The sequence below is a fragment of the Cryptomeria japonica genome, chromosome 9 (genome assembly GCF_030272615.1).
Source record: "Cryptomeria japonica chromosome 9, Sugi_1.0, whole genome shotgun sequence".
Classification (NCBI taxonomy): domain Eukaryota; kingdom Viridiplantae; phylum Streptophyta; class Pinopsida; order Cupressales; family Cupressaceae; genus Cryptomeria; species Cryptomeria japonica.
In genome coordinates, this window is record NC_081413.1 from 550,767,419 (window position 1) to 550,786,810 (window position 19,392).

The 19,392-nt window shown below is 37.0% G+C and overlaps 1 protein-coding gene across 2 annotated transcripts in view; it reads right to left on the reverse strand.

Moving 5' to 3' along the window:
* The window catches only part of LOC131060971 (protein PSK SIMULATOR 1), a 141,019-nt gene that overhangs the window by 117,481 nt on the left and 4,146 nt on the right, over nt 1-19,392 (reverse strand). For both annotated transcript variants that reach the window (XM_057994462.2, XM_057994461.2), the window contains exon 2: nt 2,913-3,238. In XM_057994462.2, the coding sequence (XP_057850445.2) occupies nt 2,913-3,238 (326 nt within the window). The remainder of the gene's footprint in view (nt 1-2,912; nt 3,239-19,392) is intronic.

A 19,392-nucleotide genomic window follows, 5' to 3' on the forward strand; every position in this document is an offset into this window, starting at 1 on the left:
ACCTCTAGTGAATTACCATTTGTGACAATAAAGCAACCACATTAAGAATTATTGTGCCACACAACCTTGGTAATGGATTGTCAATTGAGGTGCCAACAAGTTTTCATGTGTGCAAGGGGGTTAGATGTAGGCAACCATTTTGCATTAGTTTTATATTTTGTGTGCTCTGTTTATATTGTAATTGTTTGGCTAGAGATAAGATAAATAAAGATGCTAGCTCACTCACTTGAATCCGATGAGCTCAAGTGGTAAAGTACTAGGGCTTCCATAGCAGAGCAACAAGTTCAAATCTTCAGACATGATAAACTGTTAAAATTGGATAAATAACCATATCCAACACACTTGATATGGGAGGCCCAACTAGACGAACCAAGGTGCAAGTCCCAGGTAAAATTGACAAAAGAGCAAACCTTTAGTTGTGGCATCTAAATTTGTAGTAGCCCAGAAATGAAAATGTACTGGAAAAAAGTATATGTTAGCCCACTTATTTTGTCAAATGTCCAAACAAAGCTTAGTTTTCATTTGATTAGTTGAAGACTAGTCAATTCATGGTTGTCAACAGTTATCAAACCAGTAATTTTTGGTCACCACATGTCTTTATGTATGCATCTTTTTTAGAAAGTTCCCATTATGTTTCTTCCGAGTTTGGTGATACTGATGTACACAAGAATTGAGTATATAATAAAGTGGGATTTACCATTCACATTATGTATATATTTCACTCTGTATATTCACATTTCCTATACTAGAGGAGCATCCAAAATTCATCTGTTTCACCTCCATCATTCAGATTCTCCATGGTATGATGGAGGAGCAGGAGGCACTGAAAGATGATTGGTGGAGGTGCTTGAAGCTGAGATTAACAGTTAGTATTTTTTTGTTTGTAGTAAAAAAACAGTCAGTATCCACTTCCTGTGGAACCACTGACCTCATATCTATGTTTCTGGAATCTGTACATATGACTTAAGTGCATTGTACAATGACAAGTGTCAAGAAGAGGATATGTATGTACGTACATACATACATATGTATGTATGTATGTATGTACGCATGCATGCATGTATGTATGTATGCATGCATGTATGTATGAATGTATGCATGAATGTTTGTATGAATGCATGCATGTATGATGCACGCATGCATGTATGTATGTATGTACGTACATATAAATTTATAAATATATTTATTTTTAAATTAATTAATAGATTATATGAATATAAATTTATAAATTATTGTTATTTTTTTATGTTTTCTTCAAAATATCAGCATTAATATATTTCCAAGGTGTTGTTTATATTTGATATAAAACAATCAAAACATTTCCACAATCAACATGCACAAGGTAAAATACTTTTTATCCGATCATCCTCATTTTTTTTATGTTGATTTTTTTTATGTATGTATGCATGTATGTATATGGACATGTATATACATACATACATATATACATACATATATATTTATAAATATATTTATTTATGAAATTAATTAATAGATTATAAATAGATCACATAAATATAAATTTATAAATTATTGTTATTTTTTATGTTTTCTTTATAAATATCAGCATTAATATATTTCCAAGGTGTTGATAAATATATCATTTACATTTTGATATAAAACAATCAAAACATTTCCACAAACAACATGCACAAGGGAAAATACTTTTTATCCAATCATCCTCTTTCTTTTTAATTTGATTTCTTTTTTAATAACATACACTCAAAAAAATTCACAGGTCCATCTAACATAGAAGGAATGGGAAGAAACAGATGGGGAGAGGATGAAGAGTGAGCACTCAATTGTCAAATCGAGGTTATTTTCATACTTAACCCAAGAACAAAGATCAGGCGATACAAAATCTCAAACAGCAGAAGCAAGTGGTGTTTTCCCTTTCACTACTTGGCACTCTAGGCCAGCAGGTGCTGAAGACAGGCCCCTTTTCTCATAGTTCAGAAACTCAGAAACATTTATGAAAAGAAAATTTACAGAGGTTAACTGCAAATTTAAAAATAAAAAAATTCACTTCATGATTTCATTTTTGAAAACATATTTTGGTGTTTCTCTGTTCAGGTTCACACAGGTTACACTCAGGCATGTAAGTATTTTCAGTTCATGATTTCATTTTTGAAAATATATTTTGATGTTTCTCTGTTCAGGTTCACACGGGTTCTTCCCAGGTCATGCCTGGGCGTAACCAGGCTGAACCTGAGGGCCCAGGATCTGTAGCCAGACCCATTTGAGACAGGTACAACCCCATGTACATATGTATCCACTACCCAGTAAATTAGGTTCCATGTAACGTGTTTGTAATCATTAAACGTTTGTTCTGACCATTTGGATATGGTCAGAATCTTTCTTTATAGGACCATCTGAAAAATTGTATTATTGTGCATTTTTCTTCGATCTTTTCAACACATGCTACCAAAGGGAAGCATAATATGTCAATCGCTGATCATCTGATGCAGGTAAATTGCAGTTGTATTATCACAAATTGCTTATTCTTCAACCTCCATAATGTCAGCTTCCATATTTCAGTGCCAATGAAAGGCTAGCAGGTTCAAAACTCAGCTTTTGCATGGTGATGGAACTAACACTGAAATGTGAAAGAGAACTACACTGGTAACTAAGATGATGCAAGTAGACAGCCACACCTAACATAGACTCTGATAATTTTTCTAAAAGTTGTCATTATGATTAAACATAAAATCGTATCAACTTACATCTGAAATATATTTCTAAATACAGTTGGCTAAAATACAAATAACATGACCTTCAAATTTTCAATATGCATCAAATAGTATACCCTGAGAATATAAGGAACTATAATCAATTATGAACCGCTTCCCAATCACCCACAAAAGCAAAGCACATAGTCAGTTTAAATACATTAAAGTACTGCAAGTGCTGACCTTTTGTCAGCAGCCACAATTCGCATTAGCTCATCCATGTCATTGGAGACAAGTATTTGGACACCTTCAGAGTGAAGAATCTCCTCTTTCAATAACCTAATGTTGTCTTCTGAAAGAGACTGCATAAGATTTGCTCCCTTAACAACAGTATTAGCAACCTCAAATGACAAGATTGCTATTTTGTTTCCCTTGGGAGCACCACCTGATGCAAAGCCACTAGAAAGATTTAAGTTGGTCATGCTGCTTCCAAGGGTATCTAAAGCCTCCACTGCCTTTCCAAGACCAAGTGTCCCAGCCCTCCCTAAGAGAGATCCAACTTCTGAAACCTGTCAAAATATCCAAATATATATGTTTCATATTTTGTAATGTACAGCCATTGATATTACAAAAGTAACATAAAAATCATTTTGATATATTTTCTTGCATCCAAAACCAAGAATAAGATACAGCTTCTGAGATTTCTTAGGAGAAATTTATACCATTAAGAAGAGTTGTGGACATACTACAAAATGTTTAGACTTATAACTAACCAGGCTAAAACTTCTAATTTCTTAAGTACTAATACAACAAACATTATCAGGAAGTTGCTACGTGCTTTTTAATTTGAATGCTGAGAGTGTAAAGAAGCCCCTATTCAGCATTCCATGCAGATTCATCATATTTGTTATATCTGATAACCTATTAGACCATTTATAAACATGATCACTAATATACATAAATAATTATGACAATCTTCTAAGTAAAGAAATGAAAAAATCATATTAATGTCAACAGATGACCAAAAGTAGGTCGTTGGGGCTTGAAGAAAGGTCTAGGAAGAGAATCCTACAGAGAGCCCCAAAAGGGAAGAACTAAAAAGATGTCAAAACTTGGAAGCCTAATTATGCAAGCTAACATAAGATGATATTTGCACTTGACAATAGCCCCATATTTGAAATTGCAGAGGTCATGTTACAACCCATTTTATAACATGTGATTGTCTTATTAGAATCACTATTTCATTGCTTAAAAATTGTCACCTGTGGTCAGTGATCAGACAGAAATAGTCATGTTGCTAAAATCTATCAGGCAGCAATGAGTGAGCAACAGAGAACTATTGTAACAAATGGGCATGAATTACTTAGATAATATTCTAAATAAGGATATTGAGTTCCAAAATTCAAATAGGACTTTTTTTAGAGCTACAAACATACACTTAAATGTAACTTTTGCAATCAAAAGAAATTGCCACTAGAAATATCGGGCAGTGAAGTACCACAATGCTTCCGTTTAGTTGAGTTGATTCATAGTGTGCTTCCTAAAAAGATGTTCACCAAAAATATGCATGGAGGATTAGCAAGGAATCAAAGCTAAAAGTCAGCAGATATCATAAAACTTCAAGCTTTGGTCTTATTATACATTTGAAGTTTGGAAGAGTCAGAAAACTGGAGAGATAAGTGCCTGTAAAGAACATTACAGTTTATGGTCCATGCAATCTAAGATTACCCTTGATTGGAAGATAACAAACCTACGAAACCCAGGGACGCGTCCCCTACCTGAAAACCCCCGTCCCAGTCCCGGGGACGTTTCGGGGACTTGGGGACGGCCAGGGGACGCCCCCCCCCCCCCCGTCCCCAAATTGTCAGAATTTTGAGGGGACGTCCCCGAAACGGGGGGATGGCTTCCCTAGCTGTGGGGGACGTCTGTACGTCCCGGGGACGGCTGGGGACGTCCCAGCCGTCCCGGGGACGGCTGGGGACGTCCCAGCCGTCCCGGGGACGGCTAGACGTCCCCCACATCTAGGGCTAGGGAAAAATATTATTAAAAAAAAAAGTATTTTCAGTTTTTTTTTTTAAATTTTCTAACATGGGCCCTCTATATTGAAAAAATTTTAAAAACGACTATCAATTTTTTTATTATTGAATTTGAATAGTTATGAAATCAAAATACAACTATCTATATTTTATTATTTTTCTAACATGGGCCCTCTATCAAAAATTAAAAGGCAACATTAAATTTATTAATTCATATCAAATATTTATAATTTTAAATTAATTCATATTATAAATTTTAAAATTTATAAATAGAAAATAAATTAAATAATAAATATTATACTTTGCTTTTTAGTATTTACTTAGTACTATTTTGATTTCCATATCGCAATTGACAATGAAACAATATGGCAGCAGTGTGGCCTTTGGGCATTTTGTATGTTATTTCTTTAATATCTATTATGATATGCATATTGACAATGTGAATGAATTGAAATTCTGAATTATGAGTGCATATTGAGTATTGAGTCTATTGATAATGTTGTCTGTTCGATGTTTGCATTCTAAAATGTTTTCATAGTATCATACACATGCTATATCCATGTTTTCATATGAATATAATGTATAGATGCATGCTTTATCCATGTTTTCATATGAACATTTAGAATTTTCCTATATATTTTAAATTTTCCCTATATTTTATATAGCCGTCCCCCCCCGTCCCCAAATTTGGCAACAAAATTTGCCGTCCCGGAAACTTGGGGTAACATAGTAACAAACTGATTAAATAAACTGACAAATAATGTTTATTATATCCCTATAAATTCACTTGAAGTTGATATATATAATGTCGGGTTATGGAGTAGCAAACTTCTAGTGCACGTAATGTTTGACCAGTCATACAGTAGTTTCAAAATTTTCTATTTACCATGTAGTTGGCTTGATCAGGGCTATAAGGGTGCCCCAATCTAATGTCATTGATAAATAGGAGCTAGAAACTGAAGAGTAGGGCAACAGCAGCGGAATTCTCTTGTTATAAATTTACATCTCTGCTTCTTGGAGATTACCCTTAGTGTAGCTATGCTTTCCTACTATTGTTATTTAGTATTATTGGCCTCTGAAACATTGTCTACATATTGGATTTGCATCTCTTTACATCGGATAGAATTATTCATAATTGATATTCATTTGAATCTTTGATTGCATTTAGTGTGGATTATTGTTGCTATAGTGCTAGTGTTTCATTCTGCAATATGCTAATGTCATAAAACATATTAAGATCTTCTCTGAAGACGAGTGAGATAGCCAACTCAAAATGTCTGACAAAAGTTTTGAGATCTTCTACTTACACAAAAAAGCTCCAGCAATATGTCATCTTGCAAAAGTATTCAATCTAAAAGCGGTATTGATGTGGAAGTTTGGGAATAGTTTTAATGACACATCAATTACGCATTCTACAAATTTTTGGAGAAAAACTTTGCAATTTTTTTCCAAAATACTAGAGTAGACATCATTATTTTGAGTATAGTTGTTATTCAGGAAAGAATATTCGATGCTAAATCTGCCTCACTTAAAACCCATGGAATAAATAGTATCTCTAAAACTATGAGGTATTTGACTTTGAACAGGTAGATTAATTGTAAAATTAAAAAAATAGAAGTTAAATTGAAGGACATAACAATATTGCATTCATCTTGCAGAGACAATTGCAGCCATATAGGTCTAAGGTAATCAAGAGTCCCTTGCCTCCCTCGATTAAATCAATCTTAACCAACCCTTGTGTGAATCATTTCTCTCCAAGATTCAATTCTCTGATCTACTCATAACAGTCTGGGTCTCTAACTAACCCTACGATGAGCTACTCTTAACCTTTATTGTTGCTGCTAACCATAAGAAGACTTTCCCACATTCATTTAAAATCAAATGACTATAAGCCAACTCATAGTAATGATATTTCGTCCCACACAAGCAGGAGCATCACAACACTGGTAATTGTGGGCCAGAATAGCAGCATCATCAGTTGCTATTGCTTCCAAAGGGTGAGCAGGTAACTATTAATTACATTTTCATTCATGAAAGTGCAAGCATCAAAACAAGTCAAGTGGAGGCTCTCGCAATGGTAACCTCCGAATTGTCCTTCAAGGAGGACATCCAACTACTAGTGGAATGTGAAATGTCAGCATTTGAACCAACCTAGCAGGACTAGGCAATAGCATAGTACTCGACAAACGTCCCAGGATCAATCAACAATAGCAGAATTAACATGAGATTCAACTTACATCAAGGGAGGAAGCATGCCATTGATCAGTAAAAGTAGTGCTGTCATGGGACCCAACATCATTGCAGATATGGAGCATGCCGTTGGTCACAATGCCATTGGATCCAACCTTGCACTTGGTTATGGGCCTTACCTAGCCATGAGATCCACAATAACTTGTAATGTCCCCAACTCAAGCCATAAGGCTTAACTATGCATTGGCTGTCCTTTCCTTGAATTACACAAGAGGAAGAGGACTTAGAGTCTTTGACTTGTTCTCTATTCTATTATTAAGTTGTGGGCACGTCTTTTTATGCAACTTAAGTGACTCTTGGCCTAAAGACTTATTATTTTCCCCTTTTGAGTTTAATGACTTAAGAAACATGTACTCTAAATGATTTTTATTAAACATGTGCAAAGAGGGTCAAGGAGGCATTGGAAAATAAGGAGTTTATTGACTCATTTTTTAGGGTTTTATTTGGAGCATTGGATTGGGCTTTTCTTTTGGGAGTCCTTATATAACATATTAGTGTTCTCCTGAAGCTCATTATGTGATGATACTTTTCTCTATTTCTGCTGGAAAATCTTGGCTTGAGGCTTGAAACCCTTGAGTAACCCTGGTTTTGGAGAGACATACAGGCTCCCCCTAGTCAGTTTGGTAAGTTTCAGAGGAAGGGCTTTGGTATTTGATTCCCTGGAACATCATTTTCAGAGCTTACTACTCATATCAGGTTTTGGAGACCATTTTGGAGGTGTGATTCAGTGATACCAAAATCAGATTGGACATCCTACAGCAAAATTCCTACGTTTTCCTGAGCATCCTTAAGGCTAGCATCAGCAAGGACAAGGGTGACGTCTAGTTTGAACATGGCGAATCTAGGAGAGGCCAATACATGAACACCATAGGACAATGATGCATTCACCAAGTTTCCACTTCATCATGCTTGAAGAACAAATGGAGATAGTTATCTTGAGGTATTTGAAGCTTGATGAAGAGGAGCATTCCAATCATTCCTACAACTACAATTCAAAGCATGAAAAAGAAGATAATAGCATGGATTTAGTGTTCATTATATCCTTTCAACATTTTTGTCATCATGAAAAGTATTCTATGCATGGATAAAAAGTGAAAGATATGACCCGTACTAAAGGACACCTAGATCCTTTTACTCAAATGCAAAATTGGCTTTGCACAAAGGAGTCGGATCTTGTTATTCACAACACTCCCATAATTCATCATGATGAAGGAGGCAACAATTTTCTATAATTCTAGATTTCAACAACGGCAATCAAGAGTTTGCATTCATTGCCCGGGATCTTTTGTGGTAATGAAATGAAAGGGCAGAAGATCATGACAATGTATGATCCCATTCAACATGATCAAGCTAATCTTTCTTCTTCTTTTTCAAGGCCAAAACCTAATACCATACATATGAATGAGACAAATTTTTACAGAAATTGGGTTAAACAAAGAGCATTGTTTTATAGCATACATCTAGTACAACCACATATGAGAGGATGGCACATGGGAATGGATTTTTTGTAGGCAAGGAATAACTTATAAAAGCTACATAGCTACAATGGGAAATGGCCATAATACTGTATTTTCCATCTTCTTATTATCGTATTCATTGGATGGAACATTTGTAACATTCCCACACAAAACTCACGCTACTGCATGTAAGTTCATACAAAAGAGGGAAGATAGTCTACTAAATTATAATAAGAAGAACAAATTCCACCTATCTACGAATTGCGGATTGAAAATATTTCTGTCATCTTTGGGAAAGAAGAAGAGGAATTTACGCCATTCCAAGGAAGATAATACCCTCTAAAGTGTATAACTACAATGCTCCTACATTTTGCATTTTGGATGAAAGGAAAGGACGTCAAGAATTAATAGAAAACATCATATCGGTTCTTACACAAAGGACTCAATCAATAGATGATCGTAAATTCACCTACAAGGTTGTTTGGGCTAATAAAAGTCAAATGAAAGCTATACTGCACACCAATCTAATCATAATTAGCAAATGTAATGAGGCTAAAATGGAATGCCTAAAGACACCAAAAGAATTCAGGGAAAATAAATTTAAATTTTTCATTTATACAAATGTTGACCGCCCAATAGACAAATATTTGTTTGAGTTTGCCCATATTTTAGTTGGTAAAAAGGATGGTTCTACTCTTAAAACTCATGGTGATCATTTTGAAGAGCAATATTTAGAATTTGAGAATACAACAAATGAGATCACTAGAACAAGCAACGAATTTTATGATAGCCACCCCATGGATCCTAAGTTACCCGATGAAAGGAGAAGAATTTTGAGATATTTCTAGAAACTCTCTGATTGGACTAGTTACAGAAGGCAAGAACATTGAAAGTGGACCAAAAAGATATTATATTATTTCAAAAAAGAACATCATATTTAAGATCCTAGATGTGTGTCATTCTCCTAATCCTCATCTTAATATATGGAGAGCTCATTCTCTACTTTGCCTTAAAAAAATACCCATAAAACTCTACAACAGTTGTGTCAACCAAAGCGGTTCTTTACAGACGCAGTTGATGCCACAGGGGAAACTTTTTGGATTGATGTTTCCTTACTTGGTTTCATACCATGCTATTGCAAGATGTTCTTTGTTTCTTCTCTCTGAGAATGAGAGAAAACTTATCTTAATTACAGACTTTGTAAATTTCCAACTCTTGGTTATGTTGTTGAGAGTTATTGGGATAAATCCTATTTAGAATTACAGGCAAAAACATATCCTGGTTCAAATTTTGCAACTTGTTATTATCATAGTAGTGCAACGGAAGTTGAATTGTGAAATAGATCTCATAAGAAAAAACAATTCCCAAGAAAGTTATAAGTTACAAAGACCAAGCCATTAGCAGTGTTGCGTACGACTCAAGAAGTTTTACAAAGCAAAGGAAAGTCAAGCAAAATTATTTAAAGACGAAAACAAAGTTGTTCAGCAAGACTTAACAAAAAATAGCCAATTAAAGTACACTGCAATATTCATTGTAATTCCAAGATTGATTTGTGATCCTGGTAACTTCAGAAAGATTCAATCAAGAATAATTGGAATTATTTAATGTTCCCTTTTTAAAATAGGATTTAATAATAAACAATAATTAATTAAAATTAAAATGTAGAAGAATAAAAAATAAATAAATTATAAATATAAAAGAATAAAATTAAACATAACTATAACTAAAATTTAGTTAAGTTTAATGAATGGTCAAAAGGCATGAGATGAAAAGTTGTGACCCCCTCAAACATGAGATATAAAAGGGAGAGGAGAACTTCATTTGGAAGGGGGAGAAGGATGGAGGAAGAAAGAAAGAATGGAAGATGTGCAAGAGGAATGAGAAGAAAATAAGAAATTGGTTCCTTCAATAAGCAAAAATGATGAAGGGTTGTGACTCTTTCAAAGAGTAGCAATTATGAAAGGTTGTGACCCTTGCAAAGGGGCAGACATGGTGAAGGGGTGTGACTCTCCCTCATATTGGAAGATAGAAAGGGGAGGAGGTTTCATTTGAGGAGATCATCCAAGGGGGATCAATTTGGGGAATATTATATTATTCTCAAAGGCAACCATGAAAAGTGGTGACTCAATTCTTATGAAAGGAGGTGACCCTTTCACCAATAATGTATAAAGAAGAATCCATTTTGAATTGGAAGACAGGGATAAGAATTCAATACTGCAGCCCCAGAAGATAAAAGGCAGTGGATATATTAAGAAGAAGAACAGAGAATATGTTAAGTAGAAAAGAAGCAATTATGGAAGAGGAGCAGCAGAAATACATATAGAAACAATATTACATGCAGCGATCTCAATCATATTGTGCAGTGATTAATAGAGAAAGAGAGGATTAGGAAGGTAATAACTAAGGGCTGTGAACCTTAATGGAAAGGTGCTTCTCTTAAGAAGAATGCACCATTATGAAAAGATATCTCTTTTCAGTTAGAGAAAAGGATATTCATGGAGATAGGGAAGGATGGTGTGAAGGGGAGAAAACATAAGAAAAACATAAAATCTGATAAGTATTACAGATTGAACCAATTGAAGACAATCAGCAGTCCTTGGACACGTACAAAGGTATATTACATCAGCATCGAAGGGATAGAGATTGGATGATTACTAAAATATTGACACTCAGTTGTGCGGTCATATGTTCTGTTTGTGGGTTTCCATCAAAGTGAAAGGTATCTCTAACCCTATCTTGTTTCAGTTAAAATTTGTGATCTAGGGCAGAACTTGGAAATTTATAAATTGGGTGTTCAGGAAAAAACTAGTTAATCTATTAACAAAAAAGAGGTTACAATTATAGGGTTTACAAATTATTGTCAACATTTAAGTTTCTAACTACCTCTAACTACTGACTACTGTAGACCAACTAATTACAATATAATTGACCATAAAACAATATAAAGAAATATTATTCTAACACCCTCTCTTAATGGTCAATCCATCAAAAACACCAAGTTGCCCCCTGAATTTTACAAACTTATCCGGGCTCAGAGACTTGGTGAGAATATCTGCAGTCTAATCCACTGTCGAAACATACTACAGCTGAACTGATCCGTCTTCTACCAACTTGCGGATGTAGTGACAATGAAGCTCAAAATGCTTGGTACATTCATGGAATACTAGATTTTTGGCCTGTTTGAGCACCCCTCGATTATCAGCATACAAGGGAGAAGAGAACATCCTCCGGAGCCAAATTGCCTCACATGCGGCCTTAACGGTTCCCCAATATTCAGCTTCAATCGAGGAAAGAGCCATAGCTTGTTGTTTCTTGCTGCTCCAAGTGACGGCACATGTAGCCAAACTGAATACGTAGCCAGAAGTGGATTTTTTGTCATCCACAAATCCTGCCAATCTGAGTCAGTATAACCAATCAGCTTTGCATCGTTGCACCTGCTATACAGAATGCCATAGTCTGAAGTGCCTTTTACATATCGCAGCACTCGCTTCGCTGCAATCCAATGATCAGTGTTTGGGGCCGTCATGAAGTGAGAGATGTAGCTGACAGCAAAACTGATGTCAGGTCTAGTGGCAGTGAGGTAGATGAGGCTGCCTACTAGTTGTCTGAATTTGGTTTCATCTACTACAGGTGAATCAGACTTGGCTGATAACTTCAGCGCTTTCTCCATAGGTGTGGAAGCAGGTTTACAATCCTGCATTTGAAAATTGTCAAGCAAACTGCGGGCATACATGGACTGTGAAATAAAGATACTATCATCAGTCTGCCACACTTCAACACTTAAGCAATAAGCAATAATGGAGAAGCCCCAAATCTGTCATGTCAAAAGCTTGGCACAAGTCTTGTTTGATAGCTGTAATTAAATGTGCTGAATTGCCAGTAATGATCAAGTCATCCACGTAGACATCAGGAAAAAGAATATCATCACCGGAGAGTTTGACATACAGATTAGTGTCAGAGGGACTGCGCCGAAAACCATGTTCAACCAAATACTGATCAATCTTGAAGTACCACGCCCGAGGGGCTTGCCTCAGGCCATAGAGGGCTTTTACCAATCTGCAAACTTGATGTTCCTTATTAGCAACCTTGAACTCAGGAGGTTGAGTCATATAAACTTCTTCTTGCAACTCACCGTTGAGGAATGCACTCTTAACATCCATCTGGTGAAGTTTCCATCCAAACTGAGTTGCAATGGCGTGAAGAAGACGAATTGTGCTCATCTTGGCAGTAGGAGCAAAAGTCTCCTTGTAGTCAATGCCCTCCAGCTGTGTAAATCCCCGAGCAACCAATCTAGCCTTCTACTTATCCAAAGTACCATCTACATGATACTTGACTTTATAAACCCATATACAACTGATAGGTTTCTTCCCAGGAGGCAAATCAGAAAGAACCCAAGTGTTATTCTTAAAAAGACTATGGTATTCTGTCTCCATGGCCTTTTCCCACTCAAGAATGCCTTTAGCCTCGGAATATGTCTAGGGCTCATGGATGTTGTGGATGTTGGCCAGAAGTGCAAAGTTGACTGTATTCTGTTGCTTTCTCTTTCGGCGAACTGATCTATCCTCAAGAAGCTCATCATCACGAAGATCTCCTATTGTCTTGGCCCACCATTTACGCCTGAGGGTAGAAGTACCAACATCTAGCATTGGAGGAACAACATCCCCTGGAGTTTCTGGAACAAAGTCATTTGGATGTGAATCCTGTGAAAAATCAGGTGATGCTGGATCGGTAAATTCCTCATCTTCAGAGTCAGAATGCTCTGAAGCCCTCCCATCATGGGAACCAAGAGGAAGATGAACACCAACATCAGAAGTCTACACAGACTAAGTCGCAAGACTAGGAGTAGTAGAAGGCATAAATGGACCAGTAGTCTCATCAACCACAACATCACGACTGAAAATGAGATGATTTGTCTCCACATCAATCAACCTGTAGGCCTTGTGGTTGTCACTCTAACCAGTAAACATAAGTGTTTGGTTCTTTGAATCCAGCTTAGCAGGCTTGGCGTCTAGAATCCATACATGAGCAGTAGAACCGAAGACTTTCAAATGGCCCACTTTAGGCTTGCATCCTGACCAGGCTTCTTAAGGAGTCATCTTCTTAATGACGTGTAGGTGACAGATTCAAGAGGTAGACTGCAGTGTAAACTGCTTCAGCCCAGTATTTCTTAGGAACATTTCTATGCTCTATCATAGAATGAGCCATTTCAGTAATGATGCGATTCCTACGTTTAATGACACCATTCTGTTGAGGGGTGTATGGTGTGGTGAGTTGGCGCTTAATGCCATGTGTAGCACAAAATGTAGAGAAGTCAGTGGAAGAAAACTCCCCCCCATTATCTGACCTTAGAGTGACAATCTGAGAACTAGATTCTTTCTCAACTAAGGCCTTATACTACTGAAATGTACTGAACACATCTGATTTATTTTTCAGAAAATACACCCACATTTTCCGACTAAAATCATCAACAAATAATAAAAAGTACCTGGACCCAGTAATAGATGTAGTGTTCATTGGCCCACATACATCAGTGTGAACCAATTGAAGGACCTTGGAGGCTTGCCAAGAATCGCCATCCGAGAATGGTGTCCAATGCTGCTTCCCAGCTTGATAGGCTCCGCAAACTCCATGATTTTGAGGTTGGATCTCAGGTAGACCAGCAACCAAACCAACCCGAGATAACTAAAAGAGATAGTGAACATTTAAGTGCTCATAATGCTGATGCCAAAGTGTTATGATGGATGTACTCCTAGCAGCCAAAGCATGCTCCTGAGAATCGTTGGAATCAGCAAGTCTATACAAACCATGATCCGCAAGTCCCATAGCAATTGTAGTACAAGTCTCCCTATCCACAATGTTGCAGGTGGACGAACTGAAGACAACATCTAATTGAGGAAAATGCCTCATGATCTAGCTGACGGAGAGGAAATTATGTTCCATGCCTGGAACATAGTAGACATCAAGAAAAATTAAATTTCTACCTCCTGAGTGAATCTGAACAGTGCCCTTACCAACAACTGTGTACTCTTCTCCTCCTCCGAAGATTACTGAATCCGAGAATGGTTCAAGTTTCATGAACCAATCTCGACAATTAGTAAAATGTCGCGGAGCCCCTGAATCGATATACTAGGCAAAAGAGTGTACTGGAACTATTGTTCGCTTAGCCATAAAAGCATAGAAAGCAAATTCTTTATGCTCAGAGTGCTCTGCGACATTTGCCTTTTGTTGAGACCCTCCTTGCTTCTTTTGTTCAGAAGCCAATCGAATTTGACACTAAGCCTTCATGTGACCAAACTTATGACAATAATTGCACTAAACGTTCTTCTTCTTCTTCTTCTTGTCCTGAGAAGAACCAGAGCCTTTCGGCTAAGAAGATGGAGCCTTCCCTTTGTTCTTAGCAGAAGATTTGGCAGAAAACGCTTGCTCAATGGAGGTGGAACTGGTACTACTTCCAAACTACTGTCACCACCGATCTTGCTATAAAAGCTTGTTACAAAGATCGGGAAACTTAATATCGACGTCACTGGAAGTGATATTGAACGTTTCGATGAAATGCTCATAAGATTTGGGCAAAGTCTTCAGAGTGATGACGACCATGTCCTCTTCCTCCATTGTGCGACCAATCGCCTCAAGTTGATCACGGATGTCCTTGATCTTTGTCAAGTGATCCTACAGAGGTGTCCTCTCGTCCATCATAATCAAAAAGAGCATGTTCTTCAGAAAGAATATTTTCCTCCTGTCAAAGGTTTCATGGAGACTCTTCAAATGATCGCATATCTCCTTTGCAGTCTTTCCGAACGGTACCTGAAGTAGCTACTCATCGATGACGAAGAGTTTAATGAGCACGACTGCTTCCCGGTTGCACTCATCCCATTTGTCCTGATTTTTTTGGGCAGCAGTTGGAAGTTGAGACGTGCCCAGAACAACTGCATCAAGACATCGATACTCAAAAATTGTCAACATGCGCTGCTTCCAAGTGTTGTAGTTGCGGCTATTGAATTTCTTGCTACTTTCGAGCATAATGTTTGTCAAAGATGCCATCACGTACCCCAAGGTCGAACTGGTGAAGGCACAAATTCCAATGCATGAAAACCAACAGATGAAAACAGAGGGTTTTTTTTTTAATTCTGCCATTTGGATCCTAAGGCAGAAACAGAAACCCTAGCATGGTTTTCAATGCAGAAATTTTCCTGCTGACCCAGAAGAGATTTCGAAAAAGCCCACCAAGAATCTACAATTGAAAAAAAATCGCCTTGAAACATAGGGTCAAAACCCTAGACGAATTTGCAAAAACCCTAGGCGCCCATTAAAGCTCAGAAATACTGCAGAAAATCGAATGTCTACAAACCCTAGCGCATGAAAATCAGATTGGCCGGAATCAGCGAGTTATGGCGTGAGGGTTCGAATAAACACTAGGCGTGAAAACACAAACCCGCAAAAAATCGCATCCAAAAAATGGCAAAAATATGAGAAAATAATCTACAAAAAATAGCAAAATTCGAAGAATAACGAAAACCCAAAAATGTGAATTCACTGACGGCGCCAAAAATCGCAGAAATAACCCACAAAATTCATAGATTTCAAAGAATCGCGGCGCGAAAATAAATCACGAAATGATCACGTGAGCAATAGACGACGCACAGGCAAGGAGAATCGAGCAGGAAAAATTGACGGGAAAGCACAGTAAACAAGTCGCCAAACCCTACAAAAAAAACGACGCAAAACCATTGCGAAATAGACGCCATGCACGAAAGACAAAACCCTTTTCGCACAGGCAAGAAAACCTGCGACAGCAAAATTTGTGGCCAAAAAATCTTAAACAGCAAACACCGAGGATCACGCGAAGTAATCAAACGTGACCATGAACACAAGCCGCGATTTTGGACACACGAAAAAGGCGAATACGGAGGAACATGGATGCAAGCAACTCAGGTTGAACAAAAAACATGAAAAAAATCCGCATTAAAACCCTAAAAGCTCTGATACCATGTTCAGGAAAGAACTAGTTAATCTATTAACAAAAAAGAGGTTACAATTATAGGGATTACAAATCACTGTAGACATTTAAGTTTCTAACTACCTCAAACTACTGACTACTGTAGACCAACTAATTACAATATAATTGACCATTAAACAATATAAAGAAATATTATTCTAATATTGGGGACATTACAAATTAACAAGAGTTGAAAGAAGGATTGGTGAATGAAACAACATACTCTTGCAACATATTAAGAATCTGTCATACATCAACAACTTCATCGAGTTGGGTGTGGTCTTGGTTAGCACACTTGGTTATGATCATAACTACACAATATTATGATGGACAGGTAAAGGCTCACACAAACCATCCCATTACTAAACTTCTCCAAAAGATGAGCCTTGTGTAGTGTGGTGAGGATGCAATGTCCCTGCTAGACAAAAACCCAAAATGTTGACTAAAAGCCCTTACGGACGTTCCTCCATCAGGCTATTGAGCGCATAGCCGAACCAGATGGTGGGGCCAATAGCCATGTGTCCACAAGGGGGTTGGCTTGGCTAGCACTTTGGTGGGAGGAAAACTCCACTCTTAACATTGATGGATGCCATTCACCATTAATCTGGGCTTTTTGGCATAGAGCTTGTCTTGCTTGATATGGCCAAAAAGAATGCACTTTTATGTCATGCATCTCATAGAGAATAATACAAGGAGTTCTTGCATGAGCCATTGAGAATCATCTTGAGCAATCTCTCCATCATCATCCCAATTTAAAACTGCTTGAGGACAAGCAATCTTGGGAAGGATGGACTGTCATGCCCTGGCCTATAATGTCCCCATTTGGACTGATCCTAAATCTTGCCCTAAAGTCACAAATTCAAGGCATACTTTGAAATGTCCCCTTGCCTGGGCACCTTAGGATTAGGGACTGTTATCTGTCAATCATTAATTGCAAAAACTTATTTCCTTGTGAAAAGTTAAAGAATAGATTGTATGAGATTTCCTTCCTTTAATTCTGTAGTTACTATGAATTCTGATTAACAGTAACACCTGTTGTAACCTTAGAAATTATGCACAGTTATGATATTTTAATCTGCCATAAGATAGAATATTCGCTTTTCCCTGATCTGGAGATTTATACTTTCAGTAATGAGTAACGTGCTGTCTCAGATATTAATATGTATGCTTGCTATCGATGGTGTAAAAGGGCAAAGAATGCTCGAATGAGCAGATCTGATTAGGATACCAATAAGAAAACAATATTCCATGATTCCTAAGGGATTGTGAACTCCATTCTTATATTTTGGATAAGAAGTCACTTTACCAAAGGTCGTGTCTTATGGCCTTTCACTATCAATACTCCCTCTCATTAACATGATAATTATCAATTAAATCACGTATTTTATTATGCTTAATCACACCATACACAATCAATCATGGTAAAATTGACTGGTCTTCCTTTAGTAATCGTCGTTGGACAAGTTTGCCAGCAATGATATCTCAATCATTCCCCTAGCTCGTAAACTTAATGGCCTCATTCTGTAATCTTTATTCTTTCGTGTATATCATGAATAATTGATCTTATTAAGATGTTGACTTGATCCTCCTCAATGTTAATTAACCGCTATTATCTGATGTGTCTTAGACTGATAATGTTATTCTATATCCATAGCTTCATAGTACTTCTATCAGAACATGTTCCAAGTATTGTCATCTATGTCCTTCTTCTAAGGGTATTATCATTAGCGATTGCTAGTATCTTTCCTCCTCAATTTTACCACTTCATCGGGTTTCATATGATTGTTGATTATTGTTATCGTTTCTATCCCGTGCTGTTTGTACTTAGTCATAGTCTAGCATTCTCTTACAATTTTGTCTTTGTAAGAGACTTCACAAAATTGTAATCCTGGGATGACAGAATGGGGACATTACATACTTGCTAGTTAACAATTTCCTTTCCAACATAAACTATGGTGCAAACCCTGCAATAATGTTAGCCAGTTTTTTAAATGTAATTCAAAAGACCAATTAGGGATCTAATAGCATACCAATATTCACATACAATCAGTTGTACTAATAATCATTTGCAATATTTCCTTAAATTAAATAAGCAATAAAAGTCACATACTTTAAATTTATAATTCGTCTCTAAAATTCAACCATAATAGAGCTGAATGAGAGGAGCATGATAGGGTGCCCAAAACATCCCTTACACTAAGCCCAAGGGCAGGATCCACCATCCAAGGACTAACGATTTTACTTTGACAGCCAATACAGATGCAGATTGGGCAGGATGTATAGATGACCGACACAACACTAGTGGTGGTGCATTTTTTTTAGGAGATAAACTGGTTTTCTTGGTTAAGCAATTAAGCAAGAAACAGGAATCCATGTCTTTATCCACTGCTGAGGCTGAATATGTTACTGCAGTTTCGTGTTGTACACGGGTCTTATGGATGAAGCAGACACTTAAGGATATAAAGGTGATTTATGATCAGCCTATTTCAATTCTTTGTGACAGTACTAGTGCCATTAATATCTCTAAAAATCGAGTTCTTCATTCTCATACACAACATATCTCTATAAGATATCATTTCTTGAGGGAAAAGGTTGCAGATCATGAGGTCAAACTTGATTATGTTGCTACAAAGGATCAGTTGGCTGATATATTTACCAAACCCCTTCCTAAGGAGACTTTTGAGACTCTATGTCAGAAGCTTGAGTTTGTGACTTCTCCTCTTTAAGTTCTGTTCACATACGTGCATCTGCTCAAGGGGAGTATCTTTTTGTCTGATTTCATGTCCCTGGCCCTTTGTCATTGATGTCAAGGGGGGAGAAATTGCTGCAGATTCATTTCAGATTTTGTGTTGCAGATGCCATTTCCGATTCAATTTTGATTGTTGTTTGTTGCAGATTTCAGTCTGGATTTTTTATGGCAATTGGTGTTTGTTTGTGTTGTAGATTGGTACTTGGCAGATTTGTTTCAGATTCCGTTTGATTGG